This window comes from Bubalus kerabau, chromosome 13, assembly GCF_029407905.1.
Source record: "Bubalus kerabau isolate K-KA32 ecotype Philippines breed swamp buffalo chromosome 13, PCC_UOA_SB_1v2, whole genome shotgun sequence".
NCBI lineage: Eukaryota > Metazoa > Chordata > Mammalia > Artiodactyla > Bovidae > Bubalus > Bubalus kerabau.
Genome location: NC_073636.1, coordinates 79337632 through 79351148, shown reverse-complemented (window position 1 = coordinate 79351148; position 13517 = coordinate 79337632). Strand labels below are relative to the sequence as shown.

General features: G+C 48.1%; 1 protein-coding gene across 2 annotated transcripts in view; it reads right to left on the bottom strand.

Annotated features, from left to right (window-relative positions):
- PTPN1 (protein tyrosine phosphatase non-receptor type 1) overlaps nt 1-13517 on the bottom strand; it is a 63736-nt gene that overhangs the window by 13588 nt on the left and 36631 nt on the right. Inside the window, exons 2-4 of one of the 2 annotated variants that reach the window (XM_055545302.1) lie at nt 6793-6883; nt 3821-3921; nt 1489-1587 (exon numbers count right to left, since the gene is read on the bottom strand). In XM_055545302.1, the coding sequence (XP_055401277.1) occupies nt 1489-1587; nt 3821-3921; nt 6793-6883 (291 nt within the window). The remainder of the gene's footprint in view (nt 1-1488; nt 1588-3820; nt 3922-6792; nt 6884-13517) is intronic. The other variant, XM_055545303.1, reaches the window with a different exon arrangement.

Sequence of the window (13517 nt, the reverse complement as noted above, 5' to 3'; positions counted from 1 at the left end):
CACTGCAGAGAAAATTAAAAAACCACTTTCACTGAAGACTTTTTTTTTCTCAGACAAAACACACTGCTGCAGCAGTTGAACATTCAGGTAAGCGCTTTATCTGTTTCTGTAGAGCAAATGAATCCTTTCTTCTCAGAGAAGGAGGCAGAGGCAAAAAGACGACTCTAAACAGGAACTGTCCTAAGAGCGCCGTTTGCTGTCGCCAAGCCCGTCCCTTCTGGGGGACGGACGAGTCCATGAGGGGGTGCGTTACCCCTTCAGGTTGTCGCCGTTCAAGTTTCCTTTGACACATTACTGCTTCACACTTGTACTTTTCCCGAGGGCCACGATGGTCCTTTCTCCGGAGGCGGGCTTCTCTGGAGCGTTCACGTCCTTCTGGAAGCCGGGACAGCGACATCCCCGCTGAGTCCGAGCACGGTGCCAGTGCCAGCCCCGCCTGGGCCCCCCTTCCCACTGGCCTCCACGCTCCTCGGCTCTCTTCCCCTGGGGCCTCCACCTCGGAGGCTGCGGAGCCCCGCGCGGCTGGCAGTGGGCATCAGGGAGAGGGCAGGAGCCTGGGAGGAGGACATGGCACCTATACCCTGCGGTGAAGACCACACTGTGCCCTCAGACGTGAGGGGAGGTCAGAGGCCACGCGGTGCTGAGGGCAGCCATGCGCGCCTGGAGGGGGTGAGTGCGATTTGGGTCATTAGTCCAGAGAAGGGGCAAAAGACTAAAAAAAAAAAAAGTTTTTTAAATAAAATACAAGTCTGTTATGGCTGGAGTCGGCTGATGAAGGGAGAGAGCGGGGCCCAGCTGTATCCGGTCCAGCAGTCACACGGCGTATGTCCTGGGAGGCAGTGGGAGCCCCAGAAAGGTTTCAGCTGGCAAGAGGTGTGGGAGACCTGGTTTAGAAAGAGTGCTCTGGATGTAGGGGCAGAAGAGACTGAGGAGAGGCAGGAGTGGCCTGAACAAACAGGCTCACGTTGCAGAGTACTCAGAAGAGAGGCTCACACTCCTGAAGGGAAGCGCAAGTGGACACCGTCCCTGTGAAAGGAGTGGCCAGGGGCCCAGCGTCTGTGGGTCTGACAGGGCTGAATCTGCGTCCAGCTGCTCCCACCGCTTGGCTGTGCAAAGGGACACTTCACCAGAGAAAGCACGCACGATCAAGGCACAGTAGGAACTTGCTTTTCAAAGTGAAACTCTGCTCGCACCGCTCCACGAGGCCAGCAGAGCAGCACCAGAGGCACCGGGGAGAGGAAAGCGGGGCTCACGCACCAGGCGCTGGGAGGCCGGCTGACAGGGTGGGGTGGAGACCAGGGCAAGGGCTGTCTGACCTTTCTCTCCTTTAAATTCACCTGTTTATCTGACTTGTTTACAATAAACATGTGATTATATACTGCTTCGTTGGATTTTTCTAACAGAAATCTAAGGCAACTTGAGGAGAGGAACAGACAGATGTCACCCTTACGGACTGGCGCCGCAGGAGGCGGCGTGAGGCTCACTCACCGATCCTTTCTCCATCACTCTGTTGAGCATGACGACGCCCCGGCTCTTCTGCTCCCACACCATCTCCCAGAAGTGGCCACAGGTGTTGGGTAGAGGGCCCTGCAAACACAATCCACAGTGTGCATCTTACGTACAAACCCGCCCTGGCGCGAGGCGCCCTCAGGCAGCATGGAAGCCGGGGCTATGGCCGGGGCCCGCCTCTCCCTGCCTGGTGGTCAGTAACCACAGTTCTATTTTCTACCATGTAGTGAAAGGTCATTTCCGTATCTAAGAGCTGGTTCAGACCGAATGATAGAGGAGAGAAAACACTGATTCTGCTCTCTGGTTTGGGCTGGCCGGAGCAAGGGCGCCAGAGATCTCTGCATCAGGGCGGGGGGTCAGCGAGCAACACCGCTGGCTGCAGGTGAGCGGCCCCAACCGCACGGCCTGGGACGAGCCGCCCACCTCTCTTCCGGCAGCTTCCCCACCTAGCTCGCTACCCATTAGGGTGCCTGTTCACAGGGCTGTAAAGGTGGGCAGACTTACTATACCTTTCCACAGGACCCGGGACACAGCGAATACCCAACACAGTGTGAGCTCTCATCATTAATATTAACGGCTAACCCGACCATGGGCTCCCCTCATCCTCGGAGCATGGAACCTAAGAGATGAGGGCACAGACGGGGTGGGCAAGGGCCGTGGTGCCACTGGCCCACAGCCAGGGTTCTCGTCACGGCCCCAAACACCACTCCAGCCCAGAACGGGTCTGAGGGACTAAAGTCATGGAAGATCTGACAGGGCACACACCAAACAGCCAATACTTGAAGGTGGGCGTGAAGGCCAGTATCCGTGACATTACTCTCCCTACAGGTTTAAAAAGTGAGACGAGAGCCTTGCATTATTTGTTTAATGAACAACATTTTAAAAATAGGCACCGTGTTCTTGGCTTTGTGGCATGGAAATGAGTTCAGTCCCTGCCCAGCAGTGCAACTTGGGGCCAGGCTGCTTGAACCCCTTACGTCAATCTCAGGGCAGAGGGAGACCACGTCAGCAAGCAGCTGGATACATCTGGGGAGCGATCTGACGGACAGACAGAACTTCAGATGTGCCAAGCAACTGCGAGGGTGTGAGCGTGGGGAGGACAGCGGGGTAAAAGTTTTCACGGTGATTTCCTAATGCCCGTTTGACTTTATATACCCTATCTTTGCTTTGGGCTTGCTGACCCCAGACCAAAGTTGAATGGCTGAAATCAGAAGTAAGAAACTTGACTACTTCTAAAAGAGAAGTTCCCAAGAAGCCACTTTGCCACAACATCTTCCCACCAGCTTGCCACCAAGGTCTCCCTGCCCCTCACCCCAACCCCAGAAGGGCTGGGAGGATCACGGGCTGAGGGCCTGGGGACTGATGTTCCGTACAATGACTGGGGGGGGGTGGTGGGCCAACTCTGGTCATGTGTGGAGAGGAACCCGGATAGAACAAAAGAGACAGTCAAGAAGGGCCACCAGGAAGACGCCCGCCCCAAAGCAGACTTTCGTCATCATGCTTCCTAGCTTCACTGTCATTTTAGCCTCCAAATATTAGACAGGGTGATGATGTTCACAGTCACCCTAGGACCCAAACCTAATGTAAGACTGAGAAACTGACATGGAAAGAGAAAAGAGGAAACCAGGATTTAAAGAGAGAGAGAGAGATTTAGACTGTGTATATCAATGTACCAGTAATAGATGAAGACTTGAGAAAATCGGTTAAAAGAGACCCCTTCACTCTTCCCCAGGCTCCCGTGGTCTTTGGGTCATATACCAGTGTTTCACAAAAGGCCAATTATGAAACTACTGTTGTGCTTTCTTTTTCCATAAAGATGCCAAAAACCAATGGGAGTTTCAAGTGAGTTTGCATGCTTCTCCACATAACCTAACTCACCCCTCCACCCCCAAGGAATGAGGACCATGCAGAGGAATTCTGAAAGGCCATCTGGATAAAGATTTCTGGTCTATTACCAACCCTCTTACGTGTCCATAAGCAGCCCTGATGCCCTGAGGCAAATACTTAGGGACCCAACACAGGCGCCGTCTTCTCTAGCTGCTGCCTCAACAAGCAAGACAACCCTGGCTTTTTACTGCTGCTGTCTACAAACCCGGCAGCGCCACACTTCCCAGAAAAGATTCATGTCATGACCAGACTGAATCTCTGAAGGAAGACTTCTCCCTTCCATGTTGCTTTTTTGGGTTAGAAACCTGATCTTCTAAAAGATGTGGCAGACTTTATCTGAGGCGTGGATAACGGCGCTGTCAGGCTCTTAGGCTGACATCGAGAGAGGTGAAGCCCACTAGTGAAAAATTCAGACTCTGTTTACCTGGGTGAGAATGTAACTCCTTTGGGCTTCTTCCATTTTTATCAAACTAGCATTGATATAGTCGTTATCTTCTTGATGAAGTTTAATCCGACTGTGATCAACTGAAAGGCAAACCAGAATGCAAGGTTAATCCAGGGGGACTTAAGTGCTTGCACAGGTGATGTGCCCTAAGGGGAAAGCAGAGAAGGCGAGTGAGGCGCTCAGGGTGTTCACACTGGCTGAGTCCAAACTGTTCTGAGATTAATTTAGTGTCTCCAATAATGGGAACCGCTAGTACTTTCAGAAGGTTTCTGAAAGTATCTGAAACTTAATACAAAATAGCAAAAGAGACAAATTACACTAAAGCATAGATGATTAATTCTTGTTTGGGAAATCTGGTTTTAGGCTTTATCGTCTTATGATATTTATTACCGTCCTCACACCTCAGAAGACTGGGGCGGAGGGGATGTCAAGGAATCTGTTCTCTGAGGCCTAAACATACTTTAATGAGTGAAAAATGCAATGGCTTTGATCTTTAAAAGGGAACAAAATCCACCAATATTCCACCCAGTCCCCAGAGTTCAAGTTGGTACAATGAACCAAGTTGGTAAGATTTATGATCACGTCTCAGCCTCACCTGTGCCTAATACTTCCAAGATTAAACGGCTGAAGTCTACAACAGGGTGAAAACTCACACCTTGAACTCCATGATACAAGGTTGTCTTTAGAAAAGCTAAAGTACAACATAAATGTCACAATCAGAGACACTTAAAAGAGCGTTTAACAGGAAAACATAGACTCTGAATCCAAAACACAACACCGAAAATACATTAAAGTAACTTTCAGAATAGTTTTTAGAAATACACTTGCATTTGAAAGGTCTATCCCAGGTTACAGAAAAAGCACAACCGCTTCTTTTCCTCTTTACCACACTGTCACAAAAGCCCTGCTTTCCCGAAGGCAACTTTCCTTATCTTGCCAGGGCCATTAACAAGCGCGGGTGGGTGTTTTTATTTCCGGTACCACACAAGGGACGGTAAACTCAGGTGACGGCCCATAAACAGTTCTCCCCTTGCCCAGAGAGAAAGGAAAACTTAGCAGGGATAAGCAGTTAGGGGCTTTCTATTCGAAAGCATTCCAAAGAGATGTTTTAGTGAATTAGCCATTGTTTGGAATAACGTTTCTCATCATAGAGGGTTAGTACACACTGAAATACTCGGGTGATACTGAAATGGGCCATGGAGATAAGAGGTCTCACAGCACTGGGTGGTGACCTTGGACAGACAACTTATCTTCTGAGTGCTGAGTTTTTCACCTGCCAAATGGAAGATAATAGGATCACCTTCTACCTTGAAACATTCTCCCCATTTCCTTCATAACTTTAAAAGCAAATTACCTTCTCTAGTGAAGAGTGGAGGTAGGGGAGAAAAATGCAAGGAGTTAAGACTGGTTAAAAAGTTTGGGAATTCTATCCCTGGAAGAATATTTCAAATGCTGGGTTTTTTTCCTCTGTAAAGCTGGTTTACAAACTTATTTAGATGAATACTGATCGAAAACACAGAAAAGAAATATGAAAGATAATACTGTTGCCTAATTCAGAGCGAGTACAGCAAAGGCTACAGACCAAGGGCTCGGTGGGCACCGTGTGCATGATGTGAACTGCGATGGTGATTCTAGCGCAGGGCAGCTGGCCAGGGCCTCATGGCAGAATTCCCTGAGAAGAGGCCATTAGTATTATTTTTAAATAAAATCTATGTGCAGCCATAGCCTGGAAGTGCTAAATCAAGACAATCAGACACTGGGGCAAAATCCTGTGTCACCTGACCTAGACCCACGTGGTGGACGTGCCCAGTGGGCACTTCAGTTCCTGGCCGTCTCAACCACAGCCGACACTGAGAGTGAGACTCGGGGCTAAGCACTGATATGCCCTGACTTCAGTCTGCGCCCCGTCCTGAGATCCCTGTGACTCCTGTGTGACTGAAGATCAGGGGAGAGGGCAACCCGCCTGAGGCCACGCAGCTCAGAGGGGCAGAGCGCCGCGGCAGCCGTCGGAGGCAGACTGCTTAGCGCCAGCCCAGGTCTGGTTCACTCCGCCCCCCTACGGCCTGGGGCACTGCGCCATCCGGCAGGAGGCACTGCCACTCTCCTGTGGAGGGCACCGGGAGCCGCCCCTGCAGCAGGCTTCGGTAGGACGGGCCTGCCCGGGGGCCTGGCGGCATCGTCACACCCCTGGCAGAGGGCACTGCTATGGAGCCGCTGCAGCCACGGCCCTCGCTGCTGGGTGACACCACGTGGAGGTGAGTCCCAAGGCTCTCTGTGACCCAGAGGAGGTGGTGAAGTTCCTGTCCTTCCCTCCTCTCCAGTTTTTCTCACTTTACACAGATTCTAACACAGTTCATTCACTTTCGAGATATCAGCAGACTGAAAGCCAATTACTCGGAAGGCAGAGGAGGCTGCCAGCGGGCACACTGAGAGCTAAGGATAGGAAAGAGCCAGAAAAACAGTGATGGCGGAGGGGGAGGACTGGGGGAGGTGTGGTCAGCGAGCAGAGCCGACCGCGTCTCTAGCTGAGGCGGCAGGTGAGTGCCTCCCCGACCCTGGCCCATGCCCGGGCAGGGCATCACTACCGGTCAGTACAATGCTTGGGGCCCAACAATACTGTCGCCGAGTCACCCAGAAGGGGTTATATTACACCTGCCATTACACACACTCAGCTGGTAGGAAAATGAATCATCATTAAAATAGTCAAAGCTAAGAAAAGCGCTTTGAACTTTGCTGAATTTTCTAGAAACTGAAACCTAATCCCTCCATGGGCGGAAAAGTGAGCCATTACACAAGCCTCTAATGCCTTCATCGTAGGAAACAATCAAGGCATAAACCTCAACTGCTACTGATTTATTACCAAACCCCAGGGCTAAAGGAGTCTGAGAGGCCCGCAGCCTCGGAGGGGCCGGCTGGATGGGAGCAGGTAACTGTGGTGTGTGAATACTTACAGGGACTGACGTCTCTGTACCTGTTTCGGTTTTTGTTCTTAGGAAGCTTGGCCACTCTGCATGGGAAGTCACTGGCTTCATGTCGGATATCCTACAAAATAAGAGATAAAAGAGTTCTCTCTTGAAATCTCTGGCACCAGAAACACAGCTGACTGCGTGCGGGCCATGCGCCAAGCACTGAGGAAGACGCGGCGCAGAAACAAACAGCAAAGGGGGCCAGGGAGTGCGGGAAAGGCAAGTGCTACTTCAAGAGGCACGTCCAAGATCACGGGAGGGAGACAGAAGGACACCTGCGTGCCGCGGGCAGGAGGCGGCGGTGTGGGGCCGGGAGCTAGAACGACGCGGAAGAGGGCAAGGAGACGGGAACGGGGCGCAGTACTCAGAACACCCAGCACAGCAGAGGCACAGGGGCTGGGGTTCACACTTTGTGCGGGGATGCTGAGTGGGCTGGTGGAGGAACGACAGGGCTGGAGTACACAGGTGGGTAGAGATCAGATCTTGGAGAGCCTTCTGTGTCAGGCCTGGGAATTCCATCCTCAACCTCCTGTAAAGCTACAGTTTATCAAGAGCAGATAAAAGGCCCCTTTCTGCCAAACAACTATCTGAACACTTTCCCGCGTGTGTGTGTGCGCGCACACAAATGCCATCAGTTATATCCAACTTTTGCAGCCCCATGAACTACAGCCTGCCAGGCTCCTCTGTCCATGGAATTTTCCAGGCAAAAATACTGGAGTGGGTTGCCATTTCCTACTTCAGTGGATCTTTCCAACCCAGGGATCAAACCTGCATCTCTGAAGTCTCCTGCATTGACAGGTGGCTTCTTTACCACTAGCACTACCTGGGAAGCCCCAAATGCTTTCCTAGGGGATGGTAAACAAATCCCATTAAATCAAACTGTCAGAAGGAGAGCAAGCGCCTGAACTCACAGAAGACTGCAGCGTGTGTCCTGCCAGACAGACCACACACATCTCATTCTGCTCTTCTACATCAACACCACTATAATCCCACGTGGAGATCTTTTCCTTTACGTCTGTATTTTACTAGTACTACCATGAAAAGACAAGCTTGCACAACTATGTGCATATACTCAATGCCACTGAACTGTACACCTAAAAATGGTTATGATGGTAAATTTATGTTATGTATGTTTTACCAGAACTTCTTAAAAAAAGGGAAAGGCTGCAGTGAGAGAACAGGAGAGCAGACAACAGCAGCACAGCTTTGCAGGCTGGCAATCAGACTGATGAGCAGCTGGCGGGGGGGAGCAGGCTCAGTCACAAGCCGGTGGCGGGGAGAGCAGAGCGCCGGCCTGGTTTCCACCACAGAACCCTCCAGAAGGCCAGGAAGCCTGCTTCTGGAACGAGGGGTGGGATTCACCGCAGGGCGGGGCAGGGCTGGACCAGAGGAACTGCATCTCCACTCCCACCTCTCCCTTCCTGCTGCTGGGTGCCTGCTGCCTCACACCTCTGCTGAAATCTGGAGATTTACTTTTTGGAAAATGTGAATCAGGGGGCAGAGCGCCGTCCAGGTGATATGAGCAAACAAGAGGAAAGACCAAAAGGTACCATCATGAGGGTATACAAATAACAGCCCACCTGCACCCAGAGGCCTGGAGGCAGATGTGTGCCGACCAGCCCCGTGCACCTGCTGGGAGCCTGCAGTGGACCCCGGAAGCCCCCATCTTCATCACGCTCAGACCACTGGTCAAGAGACGTCAGAGGAAGGAACACCTGTAGTATGAAAGAGATCTAAAGGAAAAATAAAATGGGAAAAACAAGCCCCTTGGAGGAAATAAGAGTGCAGAGAAACCAAAGCTTAAAAATATATTTATCATTAATATACTCAGAAAGATAAGACCCATACATTCATGGATTAAGAACAGGATGTTGGATAAAAATGTCTCTTGGAACTTGAAAACAAGATGGCAGAAATGGTAAGCTTAACAGAAGAGTCAGAAGATAAAGGTAGAAGAAACTCTGCTTTTCCAGAAGGCAAAAATAAATAACAACAGAAAATTAAGCAGAATAAAATACAAGGAAAGAAAACATTAAAAAATAGTTCAAGGAAATCTACCAGACACATCAGATGCTCAGCAAAATGATAAAAACAGACCTACACTGGAGCACAGTAACGTGCAGGTCGAGGGTCTCGTCAACAAAGAGAAGATTCTGTAAGTTTCCAGGAAGAAAAAATAGTTCACTTTCAAAAGGTAAGGGGATCTGAATGGCTTCAGATTTTGCAAGAACACTGAAAGCTGAATGGCAACAGAGCAATGCCTTCAAAATTCTGAAGAAAAATGATGTCCAACCTAGAATTCTATACACAGCCCCAATAATCATCAGGCAAGAAGGAACGAGAGACACCGCTCAGATCTGTAGGGCCTCAGAGACCCCACCACCTCTGCTCCCTTTCTCAGCATCCACTGGTGTTTCTACCTGAGTGAAGGAAAAAACCAAGGAAGAGAAAGATATAAGGTGCCCAGGGGAGAGACAAACAAAAAAGGACGCACCACAAGAGCAAAGGCGCAGGAGGTTCCCGCGAGGCTGCAGTGGGGCCAGGGTGGCAGCGCACCAGCCCCAGGAGGCAAGCGCTCAGGCCGCGCCAGCAGGGCTCAGGAGGTGGGCACGCCAGACCGCGCCAGCGGGGCTCAGGAGGTGGGCACGCCAGACCGCGCCAGCGGGGCTCAGGAGGTGGGCACGCCAACAGCACGCCTCTGTCCAGCATACCCGCCGTGACTGAGTAAGACCACCAGAGGGAAACGAGAATACCCGCAGTCCAGAAAACAGGGACGCCAACTGAGAAAGAAGCAAAGCAAAGCGGTCTCAAGATGGGCGCCGTGGGGCAGTCTTCAGAGCAAGCGACCCAGACAGAGGGACGGAGGTGTCCAGGAGGGATGCCTCCTCCGAGACCAGGGCTGCAGCTGCCGAATCACCTGAACCTGCTCTGTCTCATACAGTAGCCATAAGCCACCCGAGATGTGGCGAGTCTGAAAAGAGATGCTGCGCAAGTGTAAAAAACACACATCGGGTTTTGATAACTTAGTACTAAGAAAAGAAATTAAAATATCTCAAATACTTGAAACATTGACTATGGGTTGAAATGACACTTTGAACATGCTGGATTAAGCAAACTATATTGTTACTTTCATCTGCTTCCTTTTACCTTTCTTGCTGCATGCTAAGTCATTTCAGTCGTGTCTGACCCTTTGCGACCCCATGGACTGTAGCTGCCAGGCTCCTCTGCCCATGGGATTCTCCAGGCAAGAATACGGGAGTGGGTTGCCATGCCCTCCTCCAGGGGATCTTCCTGACCCAGGGATCGAACCCAGGTCTCCTACGTCTCTTGCACTGGCAGGCGGGTTCTTTACCACTAGCGCCACCTGGGAAGCCCCTTTCTTACTGCAGCTACTAGAAAAAGCAGAATTACATACATAGCTGGTACTTATTTCTATTGCATAGTGCTAACTGAGCTGGTGGAAAATTGTTGTGAGAGGTTCTCAGAAGGTATGAGAAGAGTTAACAACAGGTAGGGGCTTCCCTGGTGACTCAGGCAGAAAGGAAACTATGCAAATGAAGAAAAGGCAATTCTTAACTACAAGAAAATCTATTAAAAAGGAAAGCATGACAGCACAGCACCACTGTGACGGTGTGCGAGGCAACAATGCAAACACTGCACACGGCTTTCACCTAAAGTATCACACGCGCGGGACGGGGTAGCGGAAGGGACGGCTGCCTAAGAAAGCGACACCCTGCATCTCCTGGAAGATCTAAACTCATGAATCAAAGGACAGACATTTTCCTTAAAAACTGGAAACAAATGCAAGCTCGAAGCAGGCTCAGAGTTCAAAAGCCATTCATAAAGAGAAAGACTGGGAATGGGGAGATGTGGGCAGCAAATAACTGGATTGTAAGACCACGGTGGTAGTATTTAACTTCTTAAACCATGTATACATTCAACTTGTATTTAAAGAGGAAGTCCACATTCTGCTATTTAAAAGAAAAACCTACAAAATGGCAAGGTTTTTGACTCATACGAGCAAGAGAGATAGCAACTGAAAAGTATGATAATATAAACTCACTTGAGATTAAACAAATTGGTCTAGTAGTAATGTATCCATCACATCTTTTACGGATGAGATTAAGCTTTTGGGGAAATGCTACAGAGCACAGAAAAATGACTTGAAGGGGGAAAAAAATCTCATTTTTAAATTTCTTACTCTAGTTGTTATTTGGAAGTGTTCACCAATAGGTGCAAATCTGCCTTATGACATGAAACAATCTTGATCAGTCCAGCTGGTGTGACTGAAAGAAGATGGAAGCAACAGTTGATATGAATAAACCACTGAAAAAATATTCATTCTGAGGAAATAAGGGCCAAAATAACAACAGTGTGCGACTGATTCTATGCAACCGAAGGATCTAGTAATCTGTACTTTTTTGGTTGAAGAGAACACACCAAAACAGCTAATAAAAATATTGGGAAAATAGAAGCTATCCACACAATACTTTTAAAAGAAGAGTCTAAAATTAAGGTAGACTCAAACAGTCAAATGCACAGATCTTAAATACGTAGTTCAGTTAGTTTTTCTAACCAATTTCTTTTTGTTTCCTGATTTATTTTTTCTCCAAATGTCATACTTTTTATTCTGTACTGGGGTATAGCCAATTAACAATGTTGTGACCGTTTCGGGTGAGTGGAGAAGGGACTCAGCCACACACAGACCTGTATCCATTCTCCCCCAAACCCCCCTCCCATCCAGGCTGGCACAGAACATTAAGCAGAGTTCCATGTGCTACACAACAGGTCCCTGTTGTCTAATCAATTTTGAGGTATAATTTACAAATAATAAAACAAACCCGGTTTAAGTGTTTCTCTATTTCAGAACTGCACATGAGAAATACATGCAGGCTCTAAATATGAGTTTACATTTCACTCAGAAAAATAAAATGCCAGGATTATAGTATTAATATTGAGGAGTGATAAAAGCACCTATAAAATTATAAGTTAACTACCAATAGTGGTTTAGAAAAAAAGTAGATGAACCACTGTACCTCGAAATGTGACAGAACTACAGCAAAACAAGCTTTCTGCATTCTAAAAGGGCATCACAGGTGAGCTGACCTCCCAACAGCTGGAGAAAGCAGACACTGACTACGGCTCAAGTTTAAGGGGACTGCCATCACAAGCTCGTGGCATCCCTAGATCTTGTACTACTTTGACCAAAGATTAAAGAATGCACCGAGGCGTGCAAAACATCCACACAGAGAAAATAAAACAGAATAAAGGTCTTAAAGCTGATGATGATAAGATGACTGTTGGGTAAATTTAGGAGCCAAGCCAAGAAGGAAATAGTAAACTTGCCATGAAACATATTCTCAGAAGCATCCCCTAAAAAAACCCCATTCAACATTTCAAGCACCATTCAAAGTGCACCTCACCCTTTCAGGGATGAGATCACATTGAATGAGAACTGGGAACAGTGAAATGGCCCACACCAACAAACAGATAAGCTGCCCATCTCCTTCCCTCGGACGGTGCTTCACTGGCTTTTCTGGAGTCTACTTCCTATTCTTGGTACAGGTTTCTTCAGAAATGTGACAGAAGAAAGCAGCACGTGTAACAGACATCAAACGTTCACGCTCTCCTAGAGAACACATCTGATGGTGTGTGGCCAAAGGAGAGCTCACATTCAGTCACAGCTTACTGGTGAGTGGTTTAAATTACACCGTGTCATTTTATAGAGGTACTGGGTACCCAAAATGATCTGCCTCATTTCTACAGTGAATCATTTTCATGGGACAGAAAAAAAAAAAAAAAAGTTCTTTTAAAATTATGACTGACCTGGGCTAGAAAGTTGGGATAAAGATGTCTGATAAAAATTTTTTTTTTCTTTTTATTTATTTATTTATTTATTTTATTTTATTTTTAAACTTTACATAATTGTATTAGTTTTGCCAAATATCAAAATGAATCCACCACAGGTATACATAAAATTTAAACAAAACATCTGAACTGAAAATCGATCTTAAGAGGCAAGGTAGGGCAGAAACCATCATTACTTGAAGCATTTCTGAAGCTAGTTCTGACTCCCCATCCTTCCACACTCACTTAACAAGATGACTGATGACCTCCCAGCGAGCACCCACTGAGCTCCTCATAAGGCTCTGGGAACGGAAGGAATCAGGGCCCAGAGTCAGTCAGTCTCTCTACTTACAAGAAAGCTCATTATCCATTATTTAAATACCTCCCAAATCCAATTAGGCAAAAGTCAAACATGGGGTAAAGCTGATAATGTTTTACGTGAGAGCTCTAATTTTTGAAAACACATAGGCATAAAAGCCAGGCTTGCAGAAATATTCTAATGTTTATAGCACTTTGTTAAGTTAAACCTAGCAATTTTGGTTTGAACATCCTTCTCTCTTCAGTCCCACAAGAGGGCGAATGTCTCTGGCTCCACTGTAAAACGCGCTACTTCTCTTAAAACTATGCAAGAGTGATGAGGTGGAGCCAGTGTCTCATTATGGCTGGGAGTCTACTAGGAAGGTCCTAGACTCGCAACCTTCCTAGCACCAGCCTGGGCCCAGAGTGGGCATTCAACCTAATTCTAATGACTGAATTACGGAGTGGTTCTAAAGGTGCTCAAAGAGTCCTTAACTGTATACCAGTCTGATTCATATTATGGACTAGAAAAGTTCTTGAAAGGGAATGTGTTTAAACAAATGTCT